Consider the following 25,970-nt stretch of genomic DNA (forward strand, 5'->3'; position numbering starts at 1 on the left):
GCATGGAAGTATTCCATGGCATTTCAGGAGGTTAGGAGTTTCCCCTTACCTGGCTGGTCTCCTGGTCTGCTCCTGGGAAGTCCTTGGAAACCCTTGTTGCTCTTTCCCAAAGGTGTCCTGCAGTAAGCAAAAGCTATCTGTTACCTTGCAAGGGCAGCCTGGGGCCTGCAGCTGCAGTTGCTGCTGGCTGTCAGTAGCACAGGTGATGACTCTTTCTTCATATTCAGGACAGACTGGCAGAAACTTCCTGTGCTTTGAAACCATCACACCAGGAAGGGTTTCCATGTGTGTTGGTGCTTTCTACAACTAGAGCAGCTGCAAAAATGTCTTCTCCCAATCTAGAGGGAAACCTTTATCTCTAATTCATCTCAGACTCTAAATCATAAAGATAGCCAAGTAAAACCAGCAGAATTTGCACCAAAGGGCTCAATTTTGTTGGTTTCTTGAAGGGGCTGTTAAGAGATGTTCACAGTGTTTAGAAGCATTGTTGGTTTTATTTGTTTATTTTTCTATGAAAATCTCACTGGTTGGTATTCCCATGTCCCTTTTAAGCCATTTGAGATGAAAAATTTCTTTTGTTTCTTTCATTATAAAACTATTTTTATCCTGGCTCATGAGACTGTACAAGTAGAAATTGAAGCACTGCTTGGTATTTCCTTGCCCATGCTATCTGTTAGTCATCCCCAGCTCCTTTCAGCTCTCCCCAGCTCCCCCTCCCCTCCCCAGCTTGCCTTGAAGGGCTGGGAAAGCCGGCGCTGGCACATTATGTTGCCTGTCTGATTGTTGTGGGGTTGTGTTTGTGTGGGGAAGGTCACGAGACAAAGAGACCACCAGGCAGGGCTGGGTGGGGGCTGTTCAGTCCTTTTCCATTCAGGCCTCTTGGCAATGGGTGGGAAGAGTCTTGTTTGCATGACAGGATTTCAGAGGGCCATTGCTTTTTGTTTAGATTTCTTCCAGTGCTGCTGCAATGGGCCCTGGAGGGCTACAACAAAGGTAGAGCTTGTATTATGAGATTCATGGGGCAAAGCTCTCAGTGCAGGAGTGACTGAGCCTGACCAGCCACTGTGCTCCTGCAACCTGGAGACTGCCAGCAATCGCTCCAGCTGGGCTGTTTGTGCCATGTCCAGTTGTGGCTCTGGTGGGAGCTCTGACTCTTGTGGGCTGAGATCCTTAGTGGGATGAATGCTCTGCAAGCATTCTGTCTGTGGAATGAGGGTTGGAATTCAGGGGACAGCTCCACAGACCTGCTACAGTGGCTATGCTTCCCTGAGTATTTCTGAGACTTCCAGGCAGTGACTTTATTTGCAGCATCTGCCTCTTTCCTTGCTATCAGGTTGACATTTTTGAGAGCATTCTTGTGTATAAACAGTGCTTACTTCCTCATCATCCCTGTGAGAAGCTGAGCTGCTGTCCCTGGGTGCAGCTCTCCCCTCACCTCATCCTTAGAAAGCACCTCAGTCTATATTTACTGGTGTGCACAAAGGCAAACATTGTCAGGGACTCATTGTAACTGTCCCAATTACCCTAATTTCATTTGCATAAGAAGATCGACCAGCCTGTGGCAGTGGCACTGCCTTGGCTGTCTGATATGGGACACTGTCATTTGGGAAGCAGGAAAGAACTGGAATTCCCAGGCTGGATGTGGGATGGGGAGAGGGGCCTGTTTTGGTCCCTAGCAGCATGGGTGCTACAGCAGCCCTTCCTGGAGGCAGGATAACTTGTCAGATCTCAGGCACTGCAAGTCCCTGACCGTGTCTGATTCAGATGTAAGAGCTGCCAGCTTCCCAAAGATGCAGATTCCAGGTACCCCAAGCATGCCTGAGTGTCTGGCTGTCCCATACAAGTAAATCCTTCCCCTGTGTAGTGTGTATGTGTGTATTTATCTATTTTTTGTCAGTAGGTGTTGACCCTGCTCGAATGCTTCTAGACTAAGCAGTGGCCTGCTGTGTTTGTCACTTCCCTCAGGCACATGTAACCTCTCCTGCTTGTGTTTGGATTTTTTCCAGAAAGGTAGCTGTTCCTGCAGGCAGGCACTAAAGCAAGAGGAAAGCAGCTGGGATGGAGCAGAAGTCAGGAAGCAGGCTGAAATGGTATGATCTCTTGACCCAAAGCAATAGCTAGTGCTGGTAGGACTTGCTTGCACTGCAGCAGCTGCACAGCTCTCGCTCCTCTCATTGGACTGAGAATGAATCATATTTTCTCTCCCTTCCTCCCAGGCTGGCAGATGGAAACCCAAAACTCTTCTGTTTGCAGTAATGGTTCTTCATGGGCTCAATTGGCCTGTGAAGCTGCCGTGTTCAAGCTTGTGAGCTTTGGCAGAGCAGCTTTTCTGTCCCTGTGCCCTGCTGTGTGTGTGCCTGCACAGACCCACATCCAGGTCTTCATCTCCCTGCTGCTTCCAGGAGAGAGCCTTGCTCTTGGACATCTTTCCTTGTTGCTTGTGGATATCACCAAGCTTAGTGTGCTTCGTGGAGATGCTTTCAGCTTTACTCTGTCTTACCCCATCCTTCAAAGTCCCCCCTCCAGCATTTGGCAATTAAAAACTTTTATTAGTTAGTTACTAGGTGGCAATACAGGAGTGTGTCATGGAGGAGGCTGGAGCACAGGCACCTCTCCTCAGCTACAGTAGCATTTTAAGCCTCTTGCATCCTTGGGTGAGTTACTTTGTCTCTGCAAATTACTTTGGTAATTACTTGGGTAAATTACTTTGCCTGTTTCCCAGTTCAAAAGTGGAACTCCTTGTGAAGTGATACCACTGTGAATTGTAAAGAGCACAAATTATCATTTCAAAATGTACTATGTCCTAGAGACCTGATTGCTAAGAGCCAGATCCCAAGTCTCTGTCCTAACATTTTTGGATCTCTCTGAGGGATTGGTGATCCAGCCCAGATTTCTCAGGAATTCCTTTGTTCTTTCTTTGGCAGGACATGGAGCAGGGAAAGAAATCCTTATGTGTTTTCTCAGATGAGATGCTGCTTGTGCTCTGACTGCAGGACACTCACATTTTTTTGCCTGAAATTACCCACATTGGTATTGTAATGTTTGCTAGGTGCAAGGAACATCAAAAAAGAAAGGGGCAGAACAGAGTCTCAAGTTGGGGCACAGATGGGCCCCTCATGGTTCCTCTAGCAACCCTTTAAAAGCTAGTTTGTATGTTTGACTTCCCTGATGTGTTGAAAAGGCAAAGTAAGGTCAAGTCTTACATTTAAATTTGGGTTCTTTCCGTTGTATTTGTTTTTGCAGGGAGTGTCCTACCTTCTACTGCATTTCTATGGCCTCTCATTTTAGCTTATGTGTTAGTGGGGTCTATCTATAAGCAAGCAAAACACGTGCTCCAGACTGAATTAGCTTTTAAATCATTGTTCCTAACAAATATGAAGTGAAATACTGTGATTTAGGTACTTACACTATCTCTTTTAAGCTGAGTCACTGTGTCTTTTGCTTTGTATTGGGAAAATAACTTTGGCACATATTCACACAGTGGTGACTGATGGACCTAGGAGGAAAACAGAGACACTGGCCACCCAAAGAGGAGAGGAGGGCATCCAGTTTTCAGCTCTGCCAGTGAGGTTCAAGTAATAAGATGTGCCCTTTTAAAACGCTTTGTTTTCCCCAGCTGTGCAAAGGGAGGAGGTGGATGAATAATAATACAGAGAGTTTTGTTTGAAATTCACCAAAAGGCCAAGGGAAACAGTGCTTTTTCCTTTTCAAGCAAAATATTTAATTTGATTTGAGCTGAACCATCTGGGCACTCTGAATAGGAATGTAAATGACAGTTTTTAAGGAAACATTTTGAAAATGGCAATGTCCAGTGCTTTGGAATTTTAGAATCTGAAGGAACTTCTAAACAATCATTATTCAAACAATCAGTATTCAAATTTAAGGCAAATTCTCAGGAAAGTCTTGGCGTGACTGAAATCTCAGGAAATCTCTTTGCTTGGAAAAGTTTTGTTTGGAAAAACTTTATCCTTGCCCTGTAAGTGGTAGACAAGGCCTGCAATAACACTGCTGATAAACATTATATTCTGCATATAAACTGCATCTTGTCCTGCCCTTGGAGAAGTGTTACACTTGCATCTCTTGGGCTGCTGCTTGTAATTATCCTGGTGCTTTATCCTGTCGGCCGTTTCCATGTCACTGGCTCAGTTTTGCTACAGCTCCCTTTGATGGGGGCAGTCTGACCTTTGGTGGCTGCTGTTTGATTTGCTCTGGGTTCATGAGAATTTGTTGGCTGGGAGCAAAGGAGGTGCCCAATGGTGGAGGGATTATACAGGGACAGACCATGGTAGCACTGTCTGCTCGAGGCAGCTTTTCTGCTCCTGGATTAAAGTTCATGCTGTGCTGCTTGTCTGTCTCTCTAAGGCCTTGTCAAGTCCATGTGGGAAGCTGTTCTGTCTGCACTATTTCACTTTGTGCTGCTCAGCTCTCTTCTTGCCTCATTTCTCCTCCCTCTTTCCCCTTCCATTCAGGCGGCATCTTTCAGTCTTCCCCATTCAAGCTCTGTCTTTGCTCTCTGCCCTGTGTAAAAGTTCCATGCCCTCCCTACCATTCATCACCTCTTGCTCATTCACCTCCCTGCTTTCCTTTCCCCATTCATCTGGGCTTCCCCTCACCCAGGCTGGGCTGCCCTCTCCTCCTGCCCCTTCCACAGTCCTCCTTTTGTGTCTTTGCACTCCCTTCTCTGTGGCTATCCAAAGCTCAGCAGTCTGCAGTGTGCTCTGTCAGGATGCTCTTCTAGAAGTTGGCCCCAGCTGATGAGCAAATTAATCCTCAGTGGAAGCCTGGTGGGACTGTTGTGGGTGGATTTGTCTCTCTAGTTACCCTACAGGTGAGAAGATTTCTTTTCCCTCCACTTCCTGGAGATGCATCATGATGCATGAACAGGAAGAGCATTACAATTTCCTAACCTTCCTGTTCAGTCTGGTCTTTCTGTCTCTCCCTCCTGGCTTGTTTCCCCTTTGTTTGCAGCTCTCAGGTGACTCCTTGGGAGGTTGGTTGAATTTCCTCATTCCCGAGGAACGCAACATGAATTTTCTTAATTATGCTGGCTCTGTAATTATGGTTGTTGCTTGTGTCTTCTCTGCTTCCTTCTTTTAAATCATCTACTTGGAGGCTGTATCAGTTTTGTCAAGCCATCTCTGCTCTCCAATATGTGTTTTAAGTGCTCCCCAGGAAACAGAGCTTATGAATTGTATTAGCCAGGCCTTGTTGTTTCTGGGTCTCAATGCAGCCACGACCCTGTGCTTGTGATGCAGACACAGGAAATATGGACCACAGCCTCTGCCAAAGATTTCCCAGCTTGCTGAGCACCTGGTCCCCTGCAGCTCCCACAGTGCCAGCAGTGTGCAGACATCACCCCATGGTATTGAAGGAGCAGATCTCTGCTGCAGTGTGGCAGGAAAACAAAGTGGGAGGTCTGCTGGCCCGTGGGTGCCCGTGGGGGGCTTCAGCTTTGAATGGTTAAACTGCATTCAAGTCAGTCTGGTCAAATAAAAGGGGAATATTAGAGCCTGGGAAGAGTGGATAGGCTTGGAGGAAGCAGGTGCTCTGAAAGCTTGTGTGCTCCCTGTGCCTGTGGGAAATCTGATCAGCTCAGTAAAGGAGACAGAAATGAGGTGGAGACAGGCAAGGAGAGGGGCTTTGTGAGTGTCTGCAGGTTTGACAGGACGAGCTCTCTCTTGTGTGGGAGGCTGTGAAAGGACCATCCACTGCTGTCTCATGAGGCTAAAAGGAGTCCCTGATCCAGCCTGGCAGGGCCAGGCTCTGGGAGGACTTGTCAATTCTCTGAGAAAGACCCTTCCCCTGATAACTGTCTCAAAGTGAGATTTCAAACCCTGCTGTGCTTTGTTGTCAGGCTGGTGAGTGTGTAAAAGAGATTCCCCGTTTGTAGTGTTTGTGCCCTGCAGAGACATTGAACCTGGCAGGGCACATCAACCCCTGGCCAGCTCCAGGCCAGCCCTGCATCTTGTCACCTGCAGGCAGCAAAGCTTGGACTGGGAGCCCGGCACAAACAGCACTTCTCCCTGTGAAGTTAGTTGCATTCCCGTTGTGGAGTTTATTTAGTCATGATTTGCTTTAAAATGTCAGGCTCATTTTCTTTCTGTTTGAAAACTTGTGACGGAGAGAACCCTGGAAACACTGTCCCTTGTATCCAGTAAGAGCATATAGGAATCCAAAATGCAGCTTGATTTTTCTGATTTGTGGTTTTGCAACTTTGGCACTTGGACAAATCTCTTCTACCCTTAAACCAAAGCACATTTGACATAGCAGACACTGGTAAAGTGCAAACACTGCAGAAATTACTATTGCAGTTCAATGCAGGGAACCTGCAGTCTGGGTGTCATCCAGGAATGATTTGGATACATCACCTAAGAAACAATTCAAACCACCACAACTTCCAGCAGTCTGGCTCCTTCCTGGAGCTGTAACTCCTGTGATCACCCTGGAAAGATGCAAGTCAGGATTTCTTGCTCTCAAGCATTTAAATGGTAGAAGTTAGAGAATAATTAATGTTCCAGCTCCAGGCTGCATTTGGAACCAGCCTGTCTGCAGTACCTTTGAGATGGTTATGTCGTTGCAGTGTAATGCCAGTGCCTACAAGACATTTCAAGGAATCATGTGATAGCTCTGTCTCCTCTTCACAAGGCTTGACTTAAACTTCTGCTCCAGTTTCACTTGGAAAGCAGAGTTTCTTTGATAGCTTCTAGTCCCCATGACTGAGCAAAGCCAGTTGTGATACCAACAGGAGTTCAATAACTTTCCCAGTCCATTTAGCAGAAGTTTTGCTCCATGGCTGTTGCTGTAACCAGGAGTGTGGTTTGGATTCCAGTACAGGTGGGTCATTTTGGCTACATGTGGGCTATGGCACTTGTTAGCTGGAGCTTTAAATTAATCTGTTTAGCTTGAGCTTTTCTGAACCCTCAGAACTTGCTGTCAGGTCAGAAGAGAACTGTTGGGATCATCTAGTCTCTCCTAATGTAGGCAAGATGGTTTTCTGAGTGATCTTCTGCTTCACCTCAGCCATACCTCATCTCCTAGGAGAACTTGCAATTTAACTGTAAAACTTCTGGTGAAGTTAGTGAGACATTTCTTTTGTTAATAGTAAAAATAATCAACTTAAGCTGATCTAAGGCTGTCCAGTTTGACTTCTAGCCCCTAGATGTGATTATACCTTTGTCTTGATGGAGACTCCTGTACTGCTAAATATCTGTTCCTGTGGACAGTGATCAAGTCATTGTTTAACCTTCCCTTTCATAAGGTAATGAATTGAGCCTGTCAGTGCAGCCAGTCACACTGTACCTGTAAAAAGTGCCAAAGAGGTAATGTCACCTCATTTACAAACCTGCAGGTCACATTTCCTTTTTTGCAGGCAGTGTTACCTTGAGAGCACTCTCTATAACAAGCAAGGTTTTTTTTCCCCCTGCTGGGAATGGCTGCTGCTGAAGATGGCGTTCCCCACCCTGTGCACTGGCTGGCATTCGTGGCTCCTGTCCAGATGGCTTGCTGTTTATTTTTAGTGCAATATATATTGTTTACAAGTACCAAAAGACCTTGCTCACACTTAGTAAGTTGCTGCTTTAACTCATCTGAGAGCATGATAACAGACTTTTCCTCAATTTGCTCCAAAGTCACTAATGAGAATTCAGTAGGAGGAAGATGAATTCTCACGGGACCCCATTAGTGGCATTGCCACATGATGGTGGCTCTCTGGCTTAGATTTATTTTTTGAGACCTGTCAAATAGTCAGATTTCAGCATGTTGAATGCCTGAGTTTGTGTCACAGTAAATCCTCAGACTCAGGGTTGCCTGGTGATGTCAGATGCCCTGCAGAAATCAGTCATACCAGTGACCTTGGCTTATGATCTGTGCCCAGTTTGTGTTCTCATCCAGATAATATCAGCTGGGCATAATCTGTTTTCTATGGCCTGTTCTGACTGATATAAGACCAGTCCTCCTTCAAGTGTGTATTACTCAATATTTGTTCCTTTGCTGTGGGTTGCTGTTAGACCATCAGGACCTGCTGTATCCCATTAAATTCTTGCTGGGCAGTTTAGGGAGCAGGGTGTGTGCCTGTCACTGTGATTGCACAGGAGTTTGGGAGCCATGGTTGGAAGGGCTGTACTGCTGATTCAAAACTGGAAGAACGGGAGCAAGCAGATCTTGATGTTCTTCCAGTGTTCCCAGACTTGCAGAAAATCAGTATTTGTAATGACTTTTTAAAACCTTTTGGATGAAAGTTACCTTGACCTGCTGATTCAAAACTAACTTTAGCAGCTGCTGTGTAACATTCTCCAGAGTTACTGCTGGAACAGAAAGTGCATCATCATCATCATCATCATGTGATAGAGATAATTCATTGGGCTTTTGTCCACATAAAAAACAACATTTCAACTCCCCTGACTCTTTCACACTGATATCACCTATGCAACTTTTTCCAGATAATATCAGACCAAAAACCTGTTTTGAATGAGAAGACTCACAGACTCATATGCTAGACTGTACTAGCATAGATGCTGCTGTGACAGGAGACATTATCTATAGCTGTGAATTTTACAGAAATCTTATGTATCATTAGTTGACCCAGGGGTAAGCAGGGATCGACTGCAGGAGCTTGGTGTGAAATACAGCCTCCCCTGAACAGTTCTTCTCACTGTTGTGTGTCAGTTTCTGGTTTGCTTTGGGTTGGTTTTTTTTAGCTTTTTTTGTAGCAGTAGTGATTAGAGCCTGTCTGTCTCTCAGTTGTGAGATTGACTGTGCATGCTTGTCTTCTGGTGAGTTATGTAATGCAAATCAATGCAGCATCTCACCCAGAGTGTGTTGCATTTTGGATCTGAATGAAATAACTTACATATTACATCCCCTCATCATGTAGAAGCCCTGAGAGATTTAATTAATATTAATAGAGAATTTTGAGATTTTCCAGTTAGATATGTCTAAAACCACCTAAACAGTAATTATGTGGTGGTGAATGAGAATATCACGTGTCTTATGATACTATGGATATTGCTGTTTTCAGCTTTTGATATTTAATGCCTTACACCATCCGGATGAAAAGTGGAGTTTATTTTATCTAGACTGCAGAACTCATTGCTTCAGGAGATTGTGGAGGCCTAAAAACTGGAGGAATTCAAAAGGAAGAGCAAGAGATTGGGCCTTCGTACATTAAGAATGTTGGGGCCAGTGCTGACAAGCAGTTCTGCAAAGTTATAAACCCCTTGCCTCAGGATTTAAGAAAATATTTTAACTGTTCATGTGAGTTTGGTCACACCAATCACTAAGTGGTCTCTTGTTGGCTTCATCTTGTCCACAATCACAGGAATAGCACCAGAGCTTGGGCTGGTGCTGTTGGATACGTGACTCACCTGTCTGGGTCACAGCCTGCCCAGGCTGTTACTGCAGCTGAGACAACTGCCCATGTAGGAATGTGCAGCATGGTCAGTGCTGGATCAAGATTAAAAAGAATATTTTCACCTAAAAAAAACCTCACCTGTGACTTTTTAGAGTGCCTCAGCTTCTTTCCAGTAGCCTTAATGCACTGCCATAAATAATAAAACAGGAAGAAGCAGAGCTGGAGAAGGCTCAGTCTATAAACATGTCTCTTTGCATTAGGCCTTGTGGCGTAATGGAGGGCATCTCCTGCCACCCATACTGTCTCATTAATCATGTCATTATCTCCCTCACTTTCAGTGCTGCATCTCCTTCCCTGTCAGTGATGCTGTAATGGAGCTTTTATTTACCCTGGCTTCTTTCTGGGAGCGGCTCTGGTTTCAAAGCCAGCACAGTGGTATATTTTGAATAATTTAGTTCTGGGTGGCTTGAACACTGTCTGTAATTCCCCAGCTGAGACTAGAGGCTTGTTTCTGGAGGTATTCTGCCAGGAGGCTGATTTGGAGAGAGGGAGAGGGATCGCTCAGAGTGGTGGGATGTCGAGGTGGCTGAGGACTGAAAACCCACTCAGTGGGTCTTGTGTGCACCTCTCAGCTCTGTCCTCTCTGTCTTAGCAAGGACTTGCAGCAAGAAACCCACAGGCAGAGGATGGATAAGGAAGAGAGTTGTGTTAAAAATGAGCATGGAGTCAGAAACATGAATTTGGGTATGTGGCTGAGCATGATAAGTTTCCCCTGCAAGCTGTGGGTCAGAAATTACTGGGGTCTCCAAGTGTAGGATTTGCTTGACCTATGGTGGCTATGGACCAGGTTATGCAGACCTCTGTAGAGTCAAGAAGTTCAGTGTGGTGTCCAGTTGTCACTGGCTTTGGGAAGTCTGATAGTTTTCTGCACCTGAAACCTCCCCAGGAGGCCATCTCTGCTCACAGGGACACTGTTGGCAATTGCCCTTTGCCATCCAGCCACACTCTGAGTTCTGCCCAGCCCTCACTGTGCTGGATCACACGAACACAGGTGTGGTGTCTGTGCCCTGTAGATGGGGAGATCACAACACCACACAAGTCTTTGGGCTCACTCCAGCAATCTTGGCAATACCAAAAATCAAATCTGGCTCCAAGCCCTCTTTCCAGTCTGCCTCAGAACTGAGTAGGGGCACACTCCTGAGAGAATCTTTTGATTCTCTCATTCTTGTTGAATCTGTGCTTCTACTGTCTGTTTAGATGAAGTGCTTCTGCAGAAGGTAACAACAGATGGTAGTAATGTAGGTCCCTTCCTTGTCTTTATGCCTAAGACAGTAGGAGAAAAAAATTAGAACAGAAATGCCTCTATAGATTGGCCAACTGCCTCATGAACCTGGTCTTTCAGGCTATTCTGCTGTTCAGGGAAAAGAGAATCTTATACCAGCCCCATCTATCTCCACTTTGCCATGTGCTACATGCAGACACCCAAATCCAGGTGACAGGCCCTCTTCTCTGGGATGCCTCCTGGCCTAGGTGAGAGCTGAGCTGGGCAGCTCTGTGCTCTCACTGCATCTTTCCTGAGGAGCAGGTGTTTCTGGGAACACTGCTTGGTGAGGGACTATCCTCTGTGCTTAAAAGCAATCTGGCTTTTGAGAGCCGGGTGATGTTTCCAGCCCTCGGGTTCACCTCAGGTCAAAGCAATCTAACATGCCCTAAAAGTACTGCTGGACAGCCCTTAATCACTTTATATTGTCTGGGCAGTGGTGAGTAAATTCATTATTTACAGGGGAGGCGGGCGTGCGTCACTGGAGCCAGCACTAATGGTTTACCATGTGTGCTCAGGCAACTCAGATGAGGTGACTTTAAATGGTGGGAAGCTGGATTTCATGGATTTACATTTACCTCTGACTGGCCTTCCTCTCTGTTGGATCAGGATTTTTCACATGCACTTCTCTCCTTTAGAAGAGAGAGTGGGATCATTAAGTATTCCTAGACTGCAGAGACTGTGCCACCTGAGTTCCATCCAGCAAAGCTCAGAGTGGTTTCTGAAATCCTTGAAGATGAAAAGATGTTGCATGCAATTTCCACTTTCCAGTGGAAAAGGACCTACATGTAAATAAGAAACAGGCCAACTATTGAGAGCTTCTTTCTGGTGGGAAATGAATCAGGAGTTTCATTTCTATATAATAGGGAGGAGAAGCTGAAGCTCAGGGCAATTTCTTTGCAGAATCTCCTAGTCTGGAGCAGAGCTGGGAGGAGGCCTGACACTGCCAGGCCAGTCTCTCCAAAAAGTGAAGATACCACCGGACCTTAGAATGACTCAGATTTCAAGGAACTGGTCCAACTCAAGGCTAATTTCCAAATTAGATGAAGTTGCTTGGAGCCTTGCCCACTGGAAAGACAAGTGGGGCTTTGGTGATGTTGAGACAAAGCCCTTCAATGAGGAAACTATGGGTGGTAGCAAACTCTGTTCCTGCAATCCTAAAGGCAGCCAAGGATCCTGCTGTTGTGCCCAGTTCAGCTGTTGACTCTCCAGCTGCCCCCATGCCCCTGAGGGCTGTTAGCCATGGGGAGAGGAGCAGCTGGCTGCACTCTGAAATGTCTGAGCTTTCCCAAGATACTCATTGTCTGTCTGCAGCACCAGCCTCCACCCTACTTGCTCACTCAACCGTGGCTGATGTGTCTTTAATTAAAGAAGAGGAACAATTTGAGATTTCATTTTCCTTCCTCAACTGAATTTTCTATTTTCATCACATTTTGTGAGGTCCCCTCACCTTACTTTTATCTAGTAGTTTTGCTGGGGGACCTTTAGTTTGTGGTGTATCTTCTCTAATATAAGGAAGAAACAGGAGAAAAACAGATTGTTTTGGGCCAGGGAATTAAGATCCTGGGTCAGATGGCTGCTACGGTCATTAACATATTTACATTTTTGCTTAAGAGCCTGGTTGAGGATCAAGGGAGTTAAGGGTGATTGTCATTGAAATGCGGATGAAACCTTGCATGAAATTGCCGTTAGTGTCCCATTGTCTGGGGGCACGAGGGGGGGCAAACGGCTTCCTCGTCCCTGATCACTTGCCTGCCCGAGACCCTGGACAGGCAGAAGGAGCTGTGCTGAGGGAAGGCTCTGTGGTGCCTGTGCTGTGGGAGCTTTGCTCCCCGTGGGGCTGGAGCAGGCTCAGCACGGCCCTGCTGCTGCCTGCAGGCACTGCCTGTCCCCGGGTGAGACCCTGATGCTCGGCTGGGCTTGTGGGACAATTGGCCCCGGAGGAGATCGCCATGGATAAATGCATGAAGCGCCTAGCAAAGGTCAGTTTTCTCTTGTATAATTGATGGAGCTGAGTGTTTTGAGTCTGCTGTCACACGTTTTTGCACTGGTGCAGCGTCACCTGGACTGCTGTGTGTAGTTTTGGGCATGATATTATGAAAAAGACATGAAACTGTTAAAAAGTGTCCAAAGGGGGCCATGAGGATGATGCAGGGTCTTGAGGGGAAGCCGTGTGAGGAGTGGCTGAGGTCACTTGGTTTGTTTGGCCTGGAGGAGACTGGGGAGAGACCTCACTGTGGTCTTCAACATCCACATGTGGGGCAGCTCTTATGACCAGCAACAGGAGTCAAGGAGACAGCTAGAGCTGAGTCAGGGATAGGTCTAGGTTGAATATCTAAGGGTGGTTGTGCACTGGAACAGGCTCCCCAGGGCTGTGGTCACAGCACCAAGCCTGTCTGAGTTCAAGAAACATTTGGACAACACTCCCGGGCACATGATGGGATTCTTGGGCTGTCCTGCATAGGGCCAGGAGCTGGATGGAGCATGGAGGACTCGATGGTCCTAATGGGTCCATTCTAACTCAGCACATACTGTGATTCTATGATTTGCCTTGTGTAGTGACACAGAATATGCAGGACCTGCTCAACCCCTTGATTTTTGTGGATAGCTGTGATATCAGAAACAGGGTTTGAAGCAGTTTGAAGTATTGGTGTGGATTTTGAGTGGTGACAGATGAAATTTTTACATGCTTTTTATAGCGAAATGTTGTACAATTAAAAATTTGTTTAAACATAAATAAGAGGACTTCTTTGCATCTGGGGTTGACAGTAAAACATTCTGCTCCAGATTGCGGAGCCTGTGCTCTGGCCCTGCTCTGAGGTACTTGAGTTCAGATGTCAGTTGTTCATTGTTCATCTCTTACTCTCACATTGCTCAGATCCACTGTTTTACTTCACACTTATTTCTAATTATTATCATTAACATGGTGCCAAAAATAATTATATATAATAACATGGAAGAGGAGAAGAGACTCGATAGCCAAATTACACTACAGAAAACACCAGCTACCTTCTGCCACTGCTTTGACTTTTGTGGAGCAAGCAGCAAGACTTCAGTGAGCTGGTGCCTATTGGTGTGAGAAAGAAGCAGATTCACTTGTAGCCAGCAGACAGCTACAGCTTCAGCTGTGCCTTTGGAAGGCAGCAGCCAGTAACAACAACATCCTGAGTGACTGGATGTATCAGCTCCAGCACTGTGAGCCTGAAGTCATTAATGTGTCCTTGTGGGCTGGGTTGAAGCTCTGAAGCCGTTGTGTAATTTCTGTTCTTGGTTACAAAATGCTTCTTTTTGGAAGGCTTGAAAGCAGAACAAAATCTGGGAAAAGTGGTTTGTGATCTCAGCAGCTCTTTTGTTCTCTGGAGCCCTGTGTGCTGCAGCTCTGTATCTCATCTGCCCTTTGAAGGAGTAGCCATATTCCCTGGGGCTGCAGCCTTTGGTCTTCCTGCAAAGTCAGTGCCCACACAGCATGGGGAGAGTCCCACACCTTGGGTGCTGACCCTGGCCCTCGATGTAGAGAGGTACTTAAGCCTTCAAGGAGCAAATGGTTTTATCCTAGACAAGCTAGGTTCTGACATTTTAAATATCAAGATACAGTTAAAGTGGTGCAGTTAAGTAAGATGTTGGTTAAGTCAAATATTTTTGAGAAACAGGGATGAACAGAGCAGCATCTATGGGGCTGCAGGTCTTAGATCCATTCACTGAATGACTCATCTCACAGCTCCTACAAATTCCCCTTGAGAAAGGTCACCCCAGGTATTGTGCTAATAATACTTTATTTCCTGGGTATGTGTGTCTGGGATTGTGCACCACAAACAGGCTGGCCTGAGAGTCACAGCAAGAGCCAAAACTCATCAGAGCTGAGCCTGAGTGCAGAAGCCCTGACTTTTGGGGTTGGTTTTAGAGTTTGATGTGTTAACTCAAAGCATCAGAGTGGGCCAGAGTAGAGGAGCTAAACTTCTCCAGGGATTTATATTAAGCCTTTGTTTAACAGTAAACAGCTGATGAAATCCACCTTTGGCTCTGGGTGCCATCTGTCAGGGAGGTACATCCAGGCCACCTCACAAGGGCAGGACAACCTTTGGCAGAGAGCAGGAGAGAGTGCCCAGCTCTGACTGTCCACAGGTCACTTGGTTTATTTTGTTTTGTGTAATCCCCAGCAGCTTCTTCACAGAGGGGCTGCTGCTTTGACCGAAGGGAGATAGTCCTACTCCAGCAAGGAGCTGTGACCTCCCCTCCTCAGGTTAGACAGCTCCTCCTCAGCCAAGCAGCTGGGGAGAGCAGAGCAGTGGGACAAAGGTGCTCAGGCCAGAAGGAGATGGAGCCAGATCCTCACACATGGGCACTGCAGCTTCTAAACAAGCAGCCCATGCCTGAGGCTGCTCTGTTTTATAGCTGTTCTGCTCACTGCAGAGCCGTGCCAGCCCTGCTGCTGGCAGGCTGCATCCTCTGCCACATCCTCCTTCCTACCCCTCCCTTGCCAAGGCACTTCCCTCCACTGTGTCTGATCGAAGGCCCAGCGCCTGTTCAACTTTTGTTCTCCATTAGGAAAGAGTGAGGATTGATAGGACCTTTTTGGCTCTGCCAAGGCCTATTATGTCCCAAATGTTTCCATGAAAAGACTCCCTCCTGACCACCCTGCCCCCTGACAGCCATTCAATCCAGCCAACAAGCTTGATATCATTATCTACAAAAGGAGGCCAGCAAGCACCAGGGTCCTCACAGCCAAGTTTGGGAAATCAAAGGCAAAATCTCCCAGCAACAGAAAACTGGTAGAGATCAGACTGCACCAGGGCTAGTGCAGACTGGTCTGGCAGCTTGCAGCCACTCGTTTTCCAAGCACATCAGAAAGGTGCTCGGCGTGGTGCCAGCACTGCCTTTGTCAGGGCTGAGGCTGTGCCCTGTGAGCTGGCAGCCCCTCACAGAGTGCCCTAGAGGCCACTGGAGCAGTCATTAGTTTGGACAGCCTTGTAAAGGTGTCTCTTTTCATCAGTGGCATGTCTAGATTACCCACTTAGGCTCAGGGAAAACAGTGATGTTTTTGGTCAGAGTGGGATTCACTCCAGGTCTCACCTGGGACTTTCCTTCTAATGACTCTGGCTTACATTCTCAAAATGGTGTGTGGCTGCTTTGTCACTTTTTGTTTGACATGGTGTTCATCTGCTTTGCTTCCTGTCCAAAGATTTTCTTTCCCAACTGTCTTAAAATAGCTCTTCAGCAGTGAAAGGACTTACCATAGTGAAGGCATCTGTAGAGATGATCTGGAAAGGTGACTGTCAGAAACACTGAGCATGGAAGGGGCTTGAGGAGGGGTGGCATATTCCTGTTGTGCAATTGTGTTAGGAAATAGTGGAGGTAAACTGTTTTCAGTGCATTTCATCTCACAAACTGCATCTCTGGTTTGCTTGATGTTCCACATAGAAAGAGATATAAAAAATAGACAAGAGAAATGATGATGCAGAGGGCAGGAAGGTGAAGGGAGCTGATGTAGCTGAAGCTTGGGTGGATGATGATGCCTGGACTCACCCCTCTCTGCAGCAGGGTGCTTTCCAGTCCTTCTTTTGTGATTGCAGGGCAGTGTCACCAAAGCCTAGAGCAGCCCCTGGGTCCCTGTGGGTTTGCAGTGGGTGATGAATGCACAGGAGGACAGAGCTGTGTGTAACGTGGGGTTGTTAATTGTGGCACTCTCCTCTCCTCTCCCAGTTTGATCCTGACAACACTGGCTACATCAGCACGGAGAAGTTCCGCTCCCTCCTCCAGAGGCACGGCTCGGAGCTGGACCCCCACAAACTGGAGGTCCTGCTAGCCCTGGCAGACAGCAACTCTGAGGGGAGGATCTGCTACCAGGACTTCGTCAACCTGGTGAGTGCTCTGGCTGGTAGGGCCTGTCAGTCCTTGGCTCTGCTTAAAACATGGGCTGTTGAGGCACAGTGTCTCTTTCCCTCCCTTTATTAACACCAGTGTTTGCTGCATCATATTCTGCATGGACGTGCTTCAGCAAGAGTCAAATTGCTTCTGATTTTTCCAGGGAAACAAATTTGCATGGGAAGGAACTGTGGGAACTGTAGTAATATCATGAAGGAATGGCTGCTGCTACTTTGGAAGTTTTTGCTCTCAGTATCATTTGCTAGCTGCTATAATGAGCCATTTGTTTGCAAGCAGAGGTCTGTCAGTCTGGATGTCTCCTGTTTTATCTAGAGATTTCACCACTTCCAGACAAAAATATGTAGATAACGTGTTGACATGCTGGGTGGAGTCATATTGCACTGCTGTAGGCATCAACAGCAACAGGGATAAATTGTTTCTAGGTCATGTTCATTTTATGCCAGGTGAGGTGTCTCAGAGTGCATGAGTCATGATCTGGATGCCTCTCTATCTCTACTAATGAGTCAATTAGTGAAGGGATTGCTCTGTTTCTTGTCAAGGCAGTTTGTTGAGTCAACACAATTGCAGACATGTGTTGTCAGGTGCCCAGGATGGCTTAGAAATGTTGTTTGCAATGTATCTTGGACACTGGCCATTCAGAGGCTTTGCCTTGTTCTTACTCTGTCATTGAACACCTGAATCCCAGATTTAGTGCATTATTAATATAAGCCTGGGTGACAGAGTCAAAGAGGAATGGAAGTTGGTGACATCTCTGAGGTTTCTGTGGCAAGCTGGATGTGTCCTTGTTGCTGAGCACAGTAATTTGTATCTCTGTGTGTTCTGCAGACAACGAGGGATTTGATCCCTTCATTTGTCATGGTCACTCATGCACATGTTCTTGGTTTAGAAAGAGTCTTGCATATGTCCTGTTTTCACATTTATCAGAGAAGTATGATAACATGGCCCAGCTATCAAGGACCCAGGTCATGACCTCCATCAGGCTGTGGGCAGTGTCAAGGTGAAGTGACTTTATTGGAATGACATAAACCTGCTGTATCTAACCAGGCAGTCTTGTAAGCCCCTTGCCCATGTCTAGGGGCACAGTAGAATAAATGCAGCAACTCTTAAACAGATTACACAGTGTGAGGTTTTCCTCAGCTCCAGCATAACAAACAGTGTGGTCCTCAGTGCTCAGCAGAGTATTTATAGTAACAGCTGCTTGTTCCACAGTTGGGGATATTCAAAGTACTGTGCAAGCATTCACTAATTGGGCTGCACAACACTTAGGTAGCAGGAAGAGGCATCATCGAATTTCTTTTACAGAAATGATGGCCTAGGGCCAGCCAACACATTGGCAACAGGCTCAGGAATAGAACTGGGCTTTTTTCTCTCTCCTTGCTCCACAGGGCTCAGGAGCAGCACACACTAATGAGAGGTAGGTGGGAGCTGAAATGCTTGGACATTCTCCTCCTTTGGGAATAGGTGGCTGTGCCAGCTCACACCTAGGTGATGTGGTTTTTGCAAAACAGCAAATTTCTTTCACTGCTATTGAATGACTCCTATAAAGAAGCCATTGATTTTCCTGTCACCAGCCCCTCTATCCTCGTCTGCATTTTTTGCACTTTCTAATCAATAGGCAATGCAAATGCCAAAACATTAAACTACTCACAAATGACATCTCTTTTCTCACTTCTCCTCTAGTTTCTATTGATTTCCAGCATCCAAACTTTTTTTTAGGGCTCCTTCTGAACTTTCTTTTGAACTTCCTGATGGAAAGAAGCAGCACAGTTGATACAGAACCACTGTGAAATTAGGGATTTCCTTCACCTCCTAGCTGTCAACCCTTGGTGTGGTGGTGTTTAGGTGCATGTTTGTGCTTGATGATCATTAGCCCTCTCTGCTTTATGCTCAGGTTAATTTGTCTGTTTCAGTAGCTTAGCAAGAACTGATCTGCTGCCAAAAATGATGTTGCTGGGTGTGGGGATGGAAAGGCTGACCTTTTACTAAACCAGAAGCTTTACAAGCAAGGCTCTCTGTAATGTATGGTTTTCCTTTTCTCCAGCATCATTATGAGCAGCAAGATCTCTGCCTGCTCTCTCAGGCACTGTGATCCCCAGCTAAAGGACTGCTATTGAGCAAAGCTTTGTTATCCTCCGATGTCCAAAATGTTTTGTGAACTTCTAGATACATCAAAAATGTAATTATAGGACTTCTCACCTTAATAGCAACATCCACACGTATGCCTGCTCTCAGCAAAGCAACTTAAATTTATGAAATTGCTAAGTTTTAAAATATGAGACTAGACCCCAGAAAGCACTCGGGAAATAAATTGAGAAATGAATAAATTCAAGGAAGATGAAAACTCCTGGTGTGATCTGCAAACAGAAAAGGCTCAAAAAGATAAGATAGGCAGCTCATTGGAAATTACTTCTCCTCTGTGTGTATGAAATTCAGCTCATGTAGTTGTAAAACACAATGCTGCAATCATATCCATTTCTGTTTCTGCACTGTGGTTTGTAGTAATGGCAGAAAGCAGTTTCAGATGGGATTTCTTATGCTGTGTCTGAGACAGTGCAGAGTAACAAAAGTGTTTCCTGTACAAGTGGAGACATCTTGTGCATCTCTGCTCTCTGGTTGCTTTGCAGCATTGTGAAAAGAGATGCATAGAGAAAATTCTGGCTGTGAATAGCATGGGCCACAGAAGGAGATAGTGAACCAAGGTGTTTAACTAACTTTGCTACTTTCAGAGAAGAGACAAGCCAGGAGTTAATTATACTTGAGATATTATTTGCTGGGATTCTTGCTGAACAGCAGTTGCTGTTGGCAGACCTGGATTACTTCACATAATATCCTGTGAGCTTGAGCTGTAATAGAGCTTTTGCAGTAAGTAGTAAGCTCTAAGACAGAGTTCATGTGACTTGGGAAAAACAAAACACTGCTGCTTCCAACAGAAATGTTTAGCTGTGGCTTTGTAGTAACTTGAAGTTGATGTAATATCTCAGTAATGAGCAAAATATATTAACTCATTAAATGCACATCCTTTATTTTCCAGATCAAGAATCACTACCTGCTTTGCTTTCCCTGGCCTTGCTGGCTTCTAGGGACAGGCTAATTCTACCTCATTTTTAGTGTGAACAGCGCACATCTTTGAAGCACTGTGTAACAATGCTATTTGGACCACAATGTTAGTCTTGTCCTGCAAGCAATGTTCTTTCAAGTAATCTTGCAATTTGAAAGTGTTTTACCTTTTCTATTGGAAGTGCTGGAAGGCCTAAGCCTGGCACATTTAATAGGAATCAGGCAAAACCTTGAACAGGGATAATTTATTTTGTCTCTCCTGTGTCTTTCTTTGAATCCCTTGAGTAAACCACTGCTCGGTCAGCCAGATCAGAATGTTGGTATTTGGTATTCAGGTTTTTTTCCCTTTGATACTGTTTGGGAAAGTGCTACCAGGCTGGCTCAGAGGATGTGAACATCTGTGACAGATGAACTTAATGCTGAGATATGCATTTTGGGGAAAGCTGTCTCTACCCACATTAGCATTTTGTAGAAGTGTGGGCAGAGGGAAGGAAATAAATGTGAATCTTGAAAGCAAAATTGATTGGAGAGGTTGCATTTGTAAGTAAAGTGGGTTATAAAACTGGAGCTGGCAGAGGCTTTTAAAAAGCTTGTGCTAACTTCTGATTTAATGTTCTGTGTCTTGGAGGATCAGAGCTGGAGAGCTGAATGCATTGCCTGTCACAGAGCTGCCTGTGTTAAAAATAGCTCGAGACCAGTCTCAAAGATGCCAATAGGTAATCGGCAGAAATCCGTGTTTTCCAAACCTTCTGAGTGAGGCTGAATAAAACCATAAAAGGGTACTGTGCTCCACACAAGCCCTGAAATTGGAGATGGGGGAAATACTACATGACTTGGCTATTGATTATCTGAGGTAGCCACAGTACTACAGATTTCCAAGGAAGACAGAGAAATTGGTCTGCCAGTGGGGATGGACAACTTCCTTTGCAAGCTGCAGATTATCCCAGAGTAATTTTGAAGTGCCATGTGTGCTAAACAAAGGCAGGGCTTTGTACTTCATCAAAGTTTGTCACTGTTCTACTCTTGCCATCCTAAATGTTGACATTTTCAGTGTTGAAGACAGGTTCAGATCTAAGTAGGAAAAAATGTTCCATTTGCATAGAGGTATCAAACCCAGCTCTTGAGCAGAGCTCCAGCCCTAAGCCTTGGTTTGTTTTGGTAGGGTGATGCCAAAGGGCAGAGATGGCACCACCTGGGTACCAGTCAGCTCAGCCTGGCTCTTCTGCAAGGGAAATTTCTTTCTCTCTGCAGAACACCATTTTGCAGGCAGGAAGGACTAAGGGAATGTGTTGTTCCCCACTGCTATCTTCTTTCTCCACATACTGTTTGTTGTACCCATCTGCTTGCAGCTTTAATATCACACTCATTAAAGAAGTCCTAGATCAATTGCATGAAGAGAAGTGGGGTGAGCTGCCCTGGGCTCCTGGAGCCATGATTATGTGCAGGCCAACAATGGGCCTAGTGTTCTTTCAGCTGATGATTAAATACTTGACTCATAAATACCAATATTATGTAATTCCAAAATCCAGTCAGCAAATTGTGACCATATGTGAGATTCTGTTTGGGAAGATTTGAGTCTTCCAAAGTCAGTCTGAGGAACAAAATAGACTTCTCATCAAGAATTGGTGAGAGCAGCAATACTGATTTAATCCTCTGTCTCTCCTCATGCCCATCTCCTCCTAGCTTGATCCAAAGACCATGTGAGTAGGGCCAGGATTGCTGTGTTTGCTTGAGCCCTGGCAGTCAGCTGTGCTGTCTCTTTGGAGATCATCTCCTCTTGGTGCTGTGGGCAATGCATGCAGGTGGGGACCAGCAGGATGCCTCCTTCCTGAGAGGTCTGATTTTAACAAGGGCTCAGTACATACACTCATCCACATCTTGAGGGATTGTGGGGGCTTTTCAGCACATCTGACACACTCCTGACACTGTGTCCCTGCCTTATTGGGGTGTAAAACCATGCCAAGACTGCAGCATGTAGAGGGAACCTGGACCTTCTCTCCATATCCTTTGCTCTAAAGAGGGTCTGGCAAATGTTTTCCTGTCCCTTCCATGTTAGCTTCTGTGTGGGCTGTGAAATGTCCTGTGATTTATCTTTGTCTCTGGAAAAAGGAAGGCAGAGCTTTCTGCTGAACAGTAGTCCAGTTTCCCATCCTCACGAGAGCCAGTGGAGGCTTTGGTCATTTGAACTATGACTTACAGTGATCCTGCAATATTTTGCTCGTAAAACTAAGAAGACCTTTCCCTGTTTTGTTTTTAGTATATTGAGGAACATCTTCAGAAATGTCATGGTGATGAATTTGCAGTGCCCTGGATGTTTTCTGGGCTCCATGGGCAGTACAAGCATTATTGCAGAGAGGACACTGGACTGATGGGGCTGTGCTGAGTTCAGATGACTGAACTGAGCCAGTTCCTTGTAACGGTAACAGATGAGTTCAGGGTGCCTCCGTAGGATCCTCTGCTCAACAGATGCAAAGAAATCTTTGATATGATCCTAACCATGGACAGAGCAGCCTTTGGAGTTTCCTGCCCATCTCCCTTGGCAATCTCTGCACTGATGAGGTGATCATCTGCTGAGGGTGGCCAGCACTTCTTGATGCTGAAATGATGATTTTCCTTGACTCTGGAAATTATTATCTTTTCCACTGAAGTGCTGCAACAGGGAAAAGCACTGACTGTTTTGTGGTAGGCAGGAAATCCCATTTATCACTGTAATTGGAATAAACAGATCAGCAGCTCCAGTCAACTGTCTGGCGTCTTCAGGCAATTTTATAGTTTCAGTCTGAATTTATTCCTGTCCATAAGAGGGGCAAAGCCAGAGAGAAAAGAATGAACTTTGTAAGGGAGCACATGCAGAACATCTCTAAAAGGCTGTTCTGAACTAACCTGGAATTAAGCTTTCTTCTGTGGACACAGAGAGGTCATTAAGTGGCTAAAAGTATCTTTGAAACAGAGGTACATCTCTTACCTAGCAAAAGGCATTTCACACATGCTAAGGAAAGCCTTGTACCTGTTGGATGTTTCTCTATGAAAATATTATCCTTCAGTATGAACAGGCTTTCTTAATGCAACAGAGGACCACAACAATTTTTCCCCCCTCATCTTCCCCAGTTTTAGATACAGGCCTTTGGATGATAGACATGAGAAGACTGAGAGAGAGACCTTGTGGACATTTTTTTTTCTTCTTTGTTTTTCTGCTTTTTTTTTACAAGAAACGTTCTTTTTTTAAAAGTGTTTTCTAAATCAACAAAGGAAAGAGAGAGCAAAGGAGAAATACCACAATGGGGAGAGTTGTTAGGGTAAAACATCTTCTCGCTGAAACAACTCAAAGAGAACAACAACAACAAATTTTTCCTCAGTTTAAAAAAAGTATAAGAACATCAACTGATGGTCAGTGCTCCTCTGTGTTGGAGGGACAGGCTACAAATGAATGCTAAGGAGGGATGGGCAGAGCAGGTCGCAGTGCCATCACCTCAGATGGCCCCTTGCCTTCCTCCAGTGATTAACAGGAGGTGGCTCCCTGCAGTGATTACTGTATTTAAGCAGCTTGGTCCAGCTTGGAGCAATTCCCTGACTGCCTGGGCACTGAGAACACAAGCTCTGGGCTTTGCTGGCTTTGGGATATGAGCTGAAACCAGCATGATCCAAGACAACTGCTGCTGAGTGTCTTCTCTCCCTTGGTTCTGGGAGGCTGGATGTGCTGGTGGTTTGAGAGCAGTTAGCAGCTCTGTCAGAAGAAGGACCAGGCTGTCATGTTTGCTTTGCTGCCTGTTACAGTGGAAGGTCCCCCTGCTGCAGCCTGTGTGCACAGTGAGCCTTTGGAGCTCCCTGCCAAAGATTCAGCCAGTACAGACAGTGGCTCTAATGCAGCAGGTTTGTTTGACATCAGGGCTAATTAACAATTATACAAATCTTGGAGCAAGCTCTTTCAGACCTGGTTTGTTCCTCCACCCCCAGAAGGCTAAGCATAAGATTCCATCTGCCTAATTTGCAAATGCAATTGCTTTAATTATGCATCCAAACTGGTAAAGTGTATACTCAGAAAGATAGCTAAATCTATGCATGTAAGGTGATAATGCATATACAAATTAGCTGTAAGCCTGTGCCATCTCAGAGCCTGCCCCCACTGAGGATAACTTATAAAAGAAGCCTTGTAAAGACTTGCAGGCTTACAGGAGCTAAGACAGCTTGTACAGGCGATTAATTTGTTGTTTGTTGCTGTTGCTCAGGCAGTTTTGTTTTACACAAAGAGATCATTTTCTTTGCCCAGAGTTAACTCCTGCCCCAAGGGTTAGATGTGCTGTGAAAATGCCTGCTGCTACATTTGAGAAATTTCCTGGCCTGAGACTGCAGGGAAGTTTGATAGAGCAGGAGGAGCAGAGGAAAGGAGGGCACAGGAATATGGATTGTGATAACTGATGGTGAAGAAAGTGCATGGAAGGCTGGAGAATGGGCCATAGAGCTCAGCCAGGTGCATCAGCAGCCTCCACTCTGCCTTGCCAGATTTCTGCCCTGACCTCATTTGTTGACATCATAATGGTAGACTGTGGTACTAATTTTCCTTGCACCCCAAGTTTTCAGTGCACCCTGTCATTGTCCCAAGACTTGGTTCCTAAAGCTCAGCCTGGTGGTGCTTTCCTGCCTGCCTGGATCTGGTGCTGCCAAACTGGCACTATTCTCCCTGATGACTGTGCCAGGCCTTGCTTTGTACTCACGGTTTCTTCTGTTCCCTTTTACCAGATGAGCAACAAAAGGTCGAACAGTTTCCGCCAGGCCATCCTGCAGGGGAACAGGAGGCTGTGCAGCAAGGCCCTGCTGGAGGAGACGGGGCTGAGCCTCTCGCAGAGGCTGATCCGGCACGTGGCCTACGAGACCCTCCCGCGGGAGATCGACCGCAAGTGGTACTACGACAGCTACACCTGCTGCCCCCCGCCCTGGTTCATGATCACCATCACCATTGTGGAGGCAAGTACCTCCCTGGGAGCCTCCCCACACTGCCAAAGGCTCTGCTGGGACACAGTCAGGGTTGGACAGGTGGAGCCATGATATTTTCTGAAAAATCCTTTCCTGAGGATTTTTTCTCCTGAGAAGCTGAGAGGCCTCAGGAATAAAATGTAAACAACGATTATCTGCTGCTATAGAATACAACAAGTAAATCAGTAATTAGTCTCATGTGGTTGTTTCTAATTAATAGCCAATCACAGTCCAGCTGTCCCGACTGTCTCGGTCAGTCACAAGCCTTTGTTATCATTCTTTTTCTATTCTTAGCTAGCCTTCTGCTGAAATCCTTTCTTCTATTCTTTTAATATAGTTTTAGTATAATATATATCATAAAATAATAAATCAAGCCTTCTGAAACATGGAGTCAACATTTTCGTCTCTTCCCTCATCCTAAGACCCCTGCAAACACCACCACAGAGAGGGACTTGTTCAGACCTAGACAAGGACAGACATGAAGCTGGTGGCATTTTGGTTGCCTGTTGGAGTGTGTTTAGGTGGACACTGTGATCCTGTCACTGGAACAATCTGTATATGGGACTACACAGTTTGGGAAATGAGAGCAAAACTGTTTGAGGTGTGAAAACAGGACAGTTCTAGAGAAATGGATAAGTCAATGGAATTAGAAATTTCTGTACAGCTACCTCTGTTCTGTGAGTGGAGAGAAAAAGGAGGGGAGAGAACCTCTGGGTTAAATATTCTGACCTGCTCATGTGTTGCCCAAATGAGATCTTTGCACATTTGCTGAGTAATGTGCTCAAGTAAATACAGAGTAGGATATGACACTGATAGTAGGGTGCTGACTGGGAGCAGGTTCCTCTGACTCAGGGGCTGGTGTGTTACAAATACAGTTATATCAGTGTGTTGCAGGTTCCTCAAAACAGGGAATTTCATGCTGTGTGAAGCTGTCAAATGGGAGAAAAGTTCTTTATATATTACTTTTTCTCCATTATTTTAGCTAAAAGGTACTTGTTGGTGAGAAAAGGCATTTGGTAACCAATGAATCTCTTTGCTCTTCTAGGTTGCCTTTTTTCTTTACAATGGAGTGGTCTTAGACAGATTTGTGCTGCAAGTCAGCCACCCCTTGTATCTGAAGAATGCATTACTGTACCATCCCCAGCTTCGGGCCCAGGCTTGGAGGTACCTAACCTACATATTCATGCATGCAGGGTGAGTACTTACAAACAGTTCAGGTTCCCCAGAGAGATAGAGGAAGTGACAGAATCAGCTCAGAATTAAATTTTAAAAGCTCAATTATAAATTGTGTGTAAAAATCTGAAGATGTTGTGGACTGGTGGGCAATGAGGTGCAAACCTTCACAGCTCTCTGAAGGGACGAGGCAATAAAAGGAACTTAGCAGATGCT

General features: G+C 45.7%; 1 protein-coding gene across 3 annotated transcripts in view; it reads left to right on the forward strand.

Annotated features, from left to right (window-relative positions):
- The window catches only part of RHBDL3 (rhomboid like 3), a 61,156-nt gene that overhangs the window by 20,096 nt on the left and 15,090 nt on the right, over positions 1 to 25,970 (forward strand). For 2 of the 3 annotated variants that reach the window (XM_071451289.1, XM_071451290.1), the window contains 3 exons: positions 16,371 to 16,529; positions 24,348 to 24,572; positions 25,627 to 25,775. In XM_071451289.1, coding sequence (XP_071307390.1) covers positions 16,371 to 16,529; positions 24,348 to 24,572; positions 25,627 to 25,775 — 533 coding nt within the window. Of the gene's footprint in view, positions 1 to 2,006; positions 2,091 to 16,370; positions 16,530 to 24,347; positions 24,573 to 25,626; positions 25,776 to 25,970 lie in introns of all 3 variants that reach the window. The other variant, XM_071451288.1, reaches the window with a different exon arrangement.

This window comes from Agelaius tricolor, unplaced genomic scaffold (genome assembly GCF_023055355.1).
Source record: "Agelaius tricolor isolate 1412-34295 unplaced genomic scaffold, bAgeTri1.0.p SCAF_32, whole genome shotgun sequence".
Lineage (NCBI taxonomy): Eukaryota > Metazoa > Chordata > Aves > Passeriformes > Icteridae > Agelaius > Agelaius tricolor.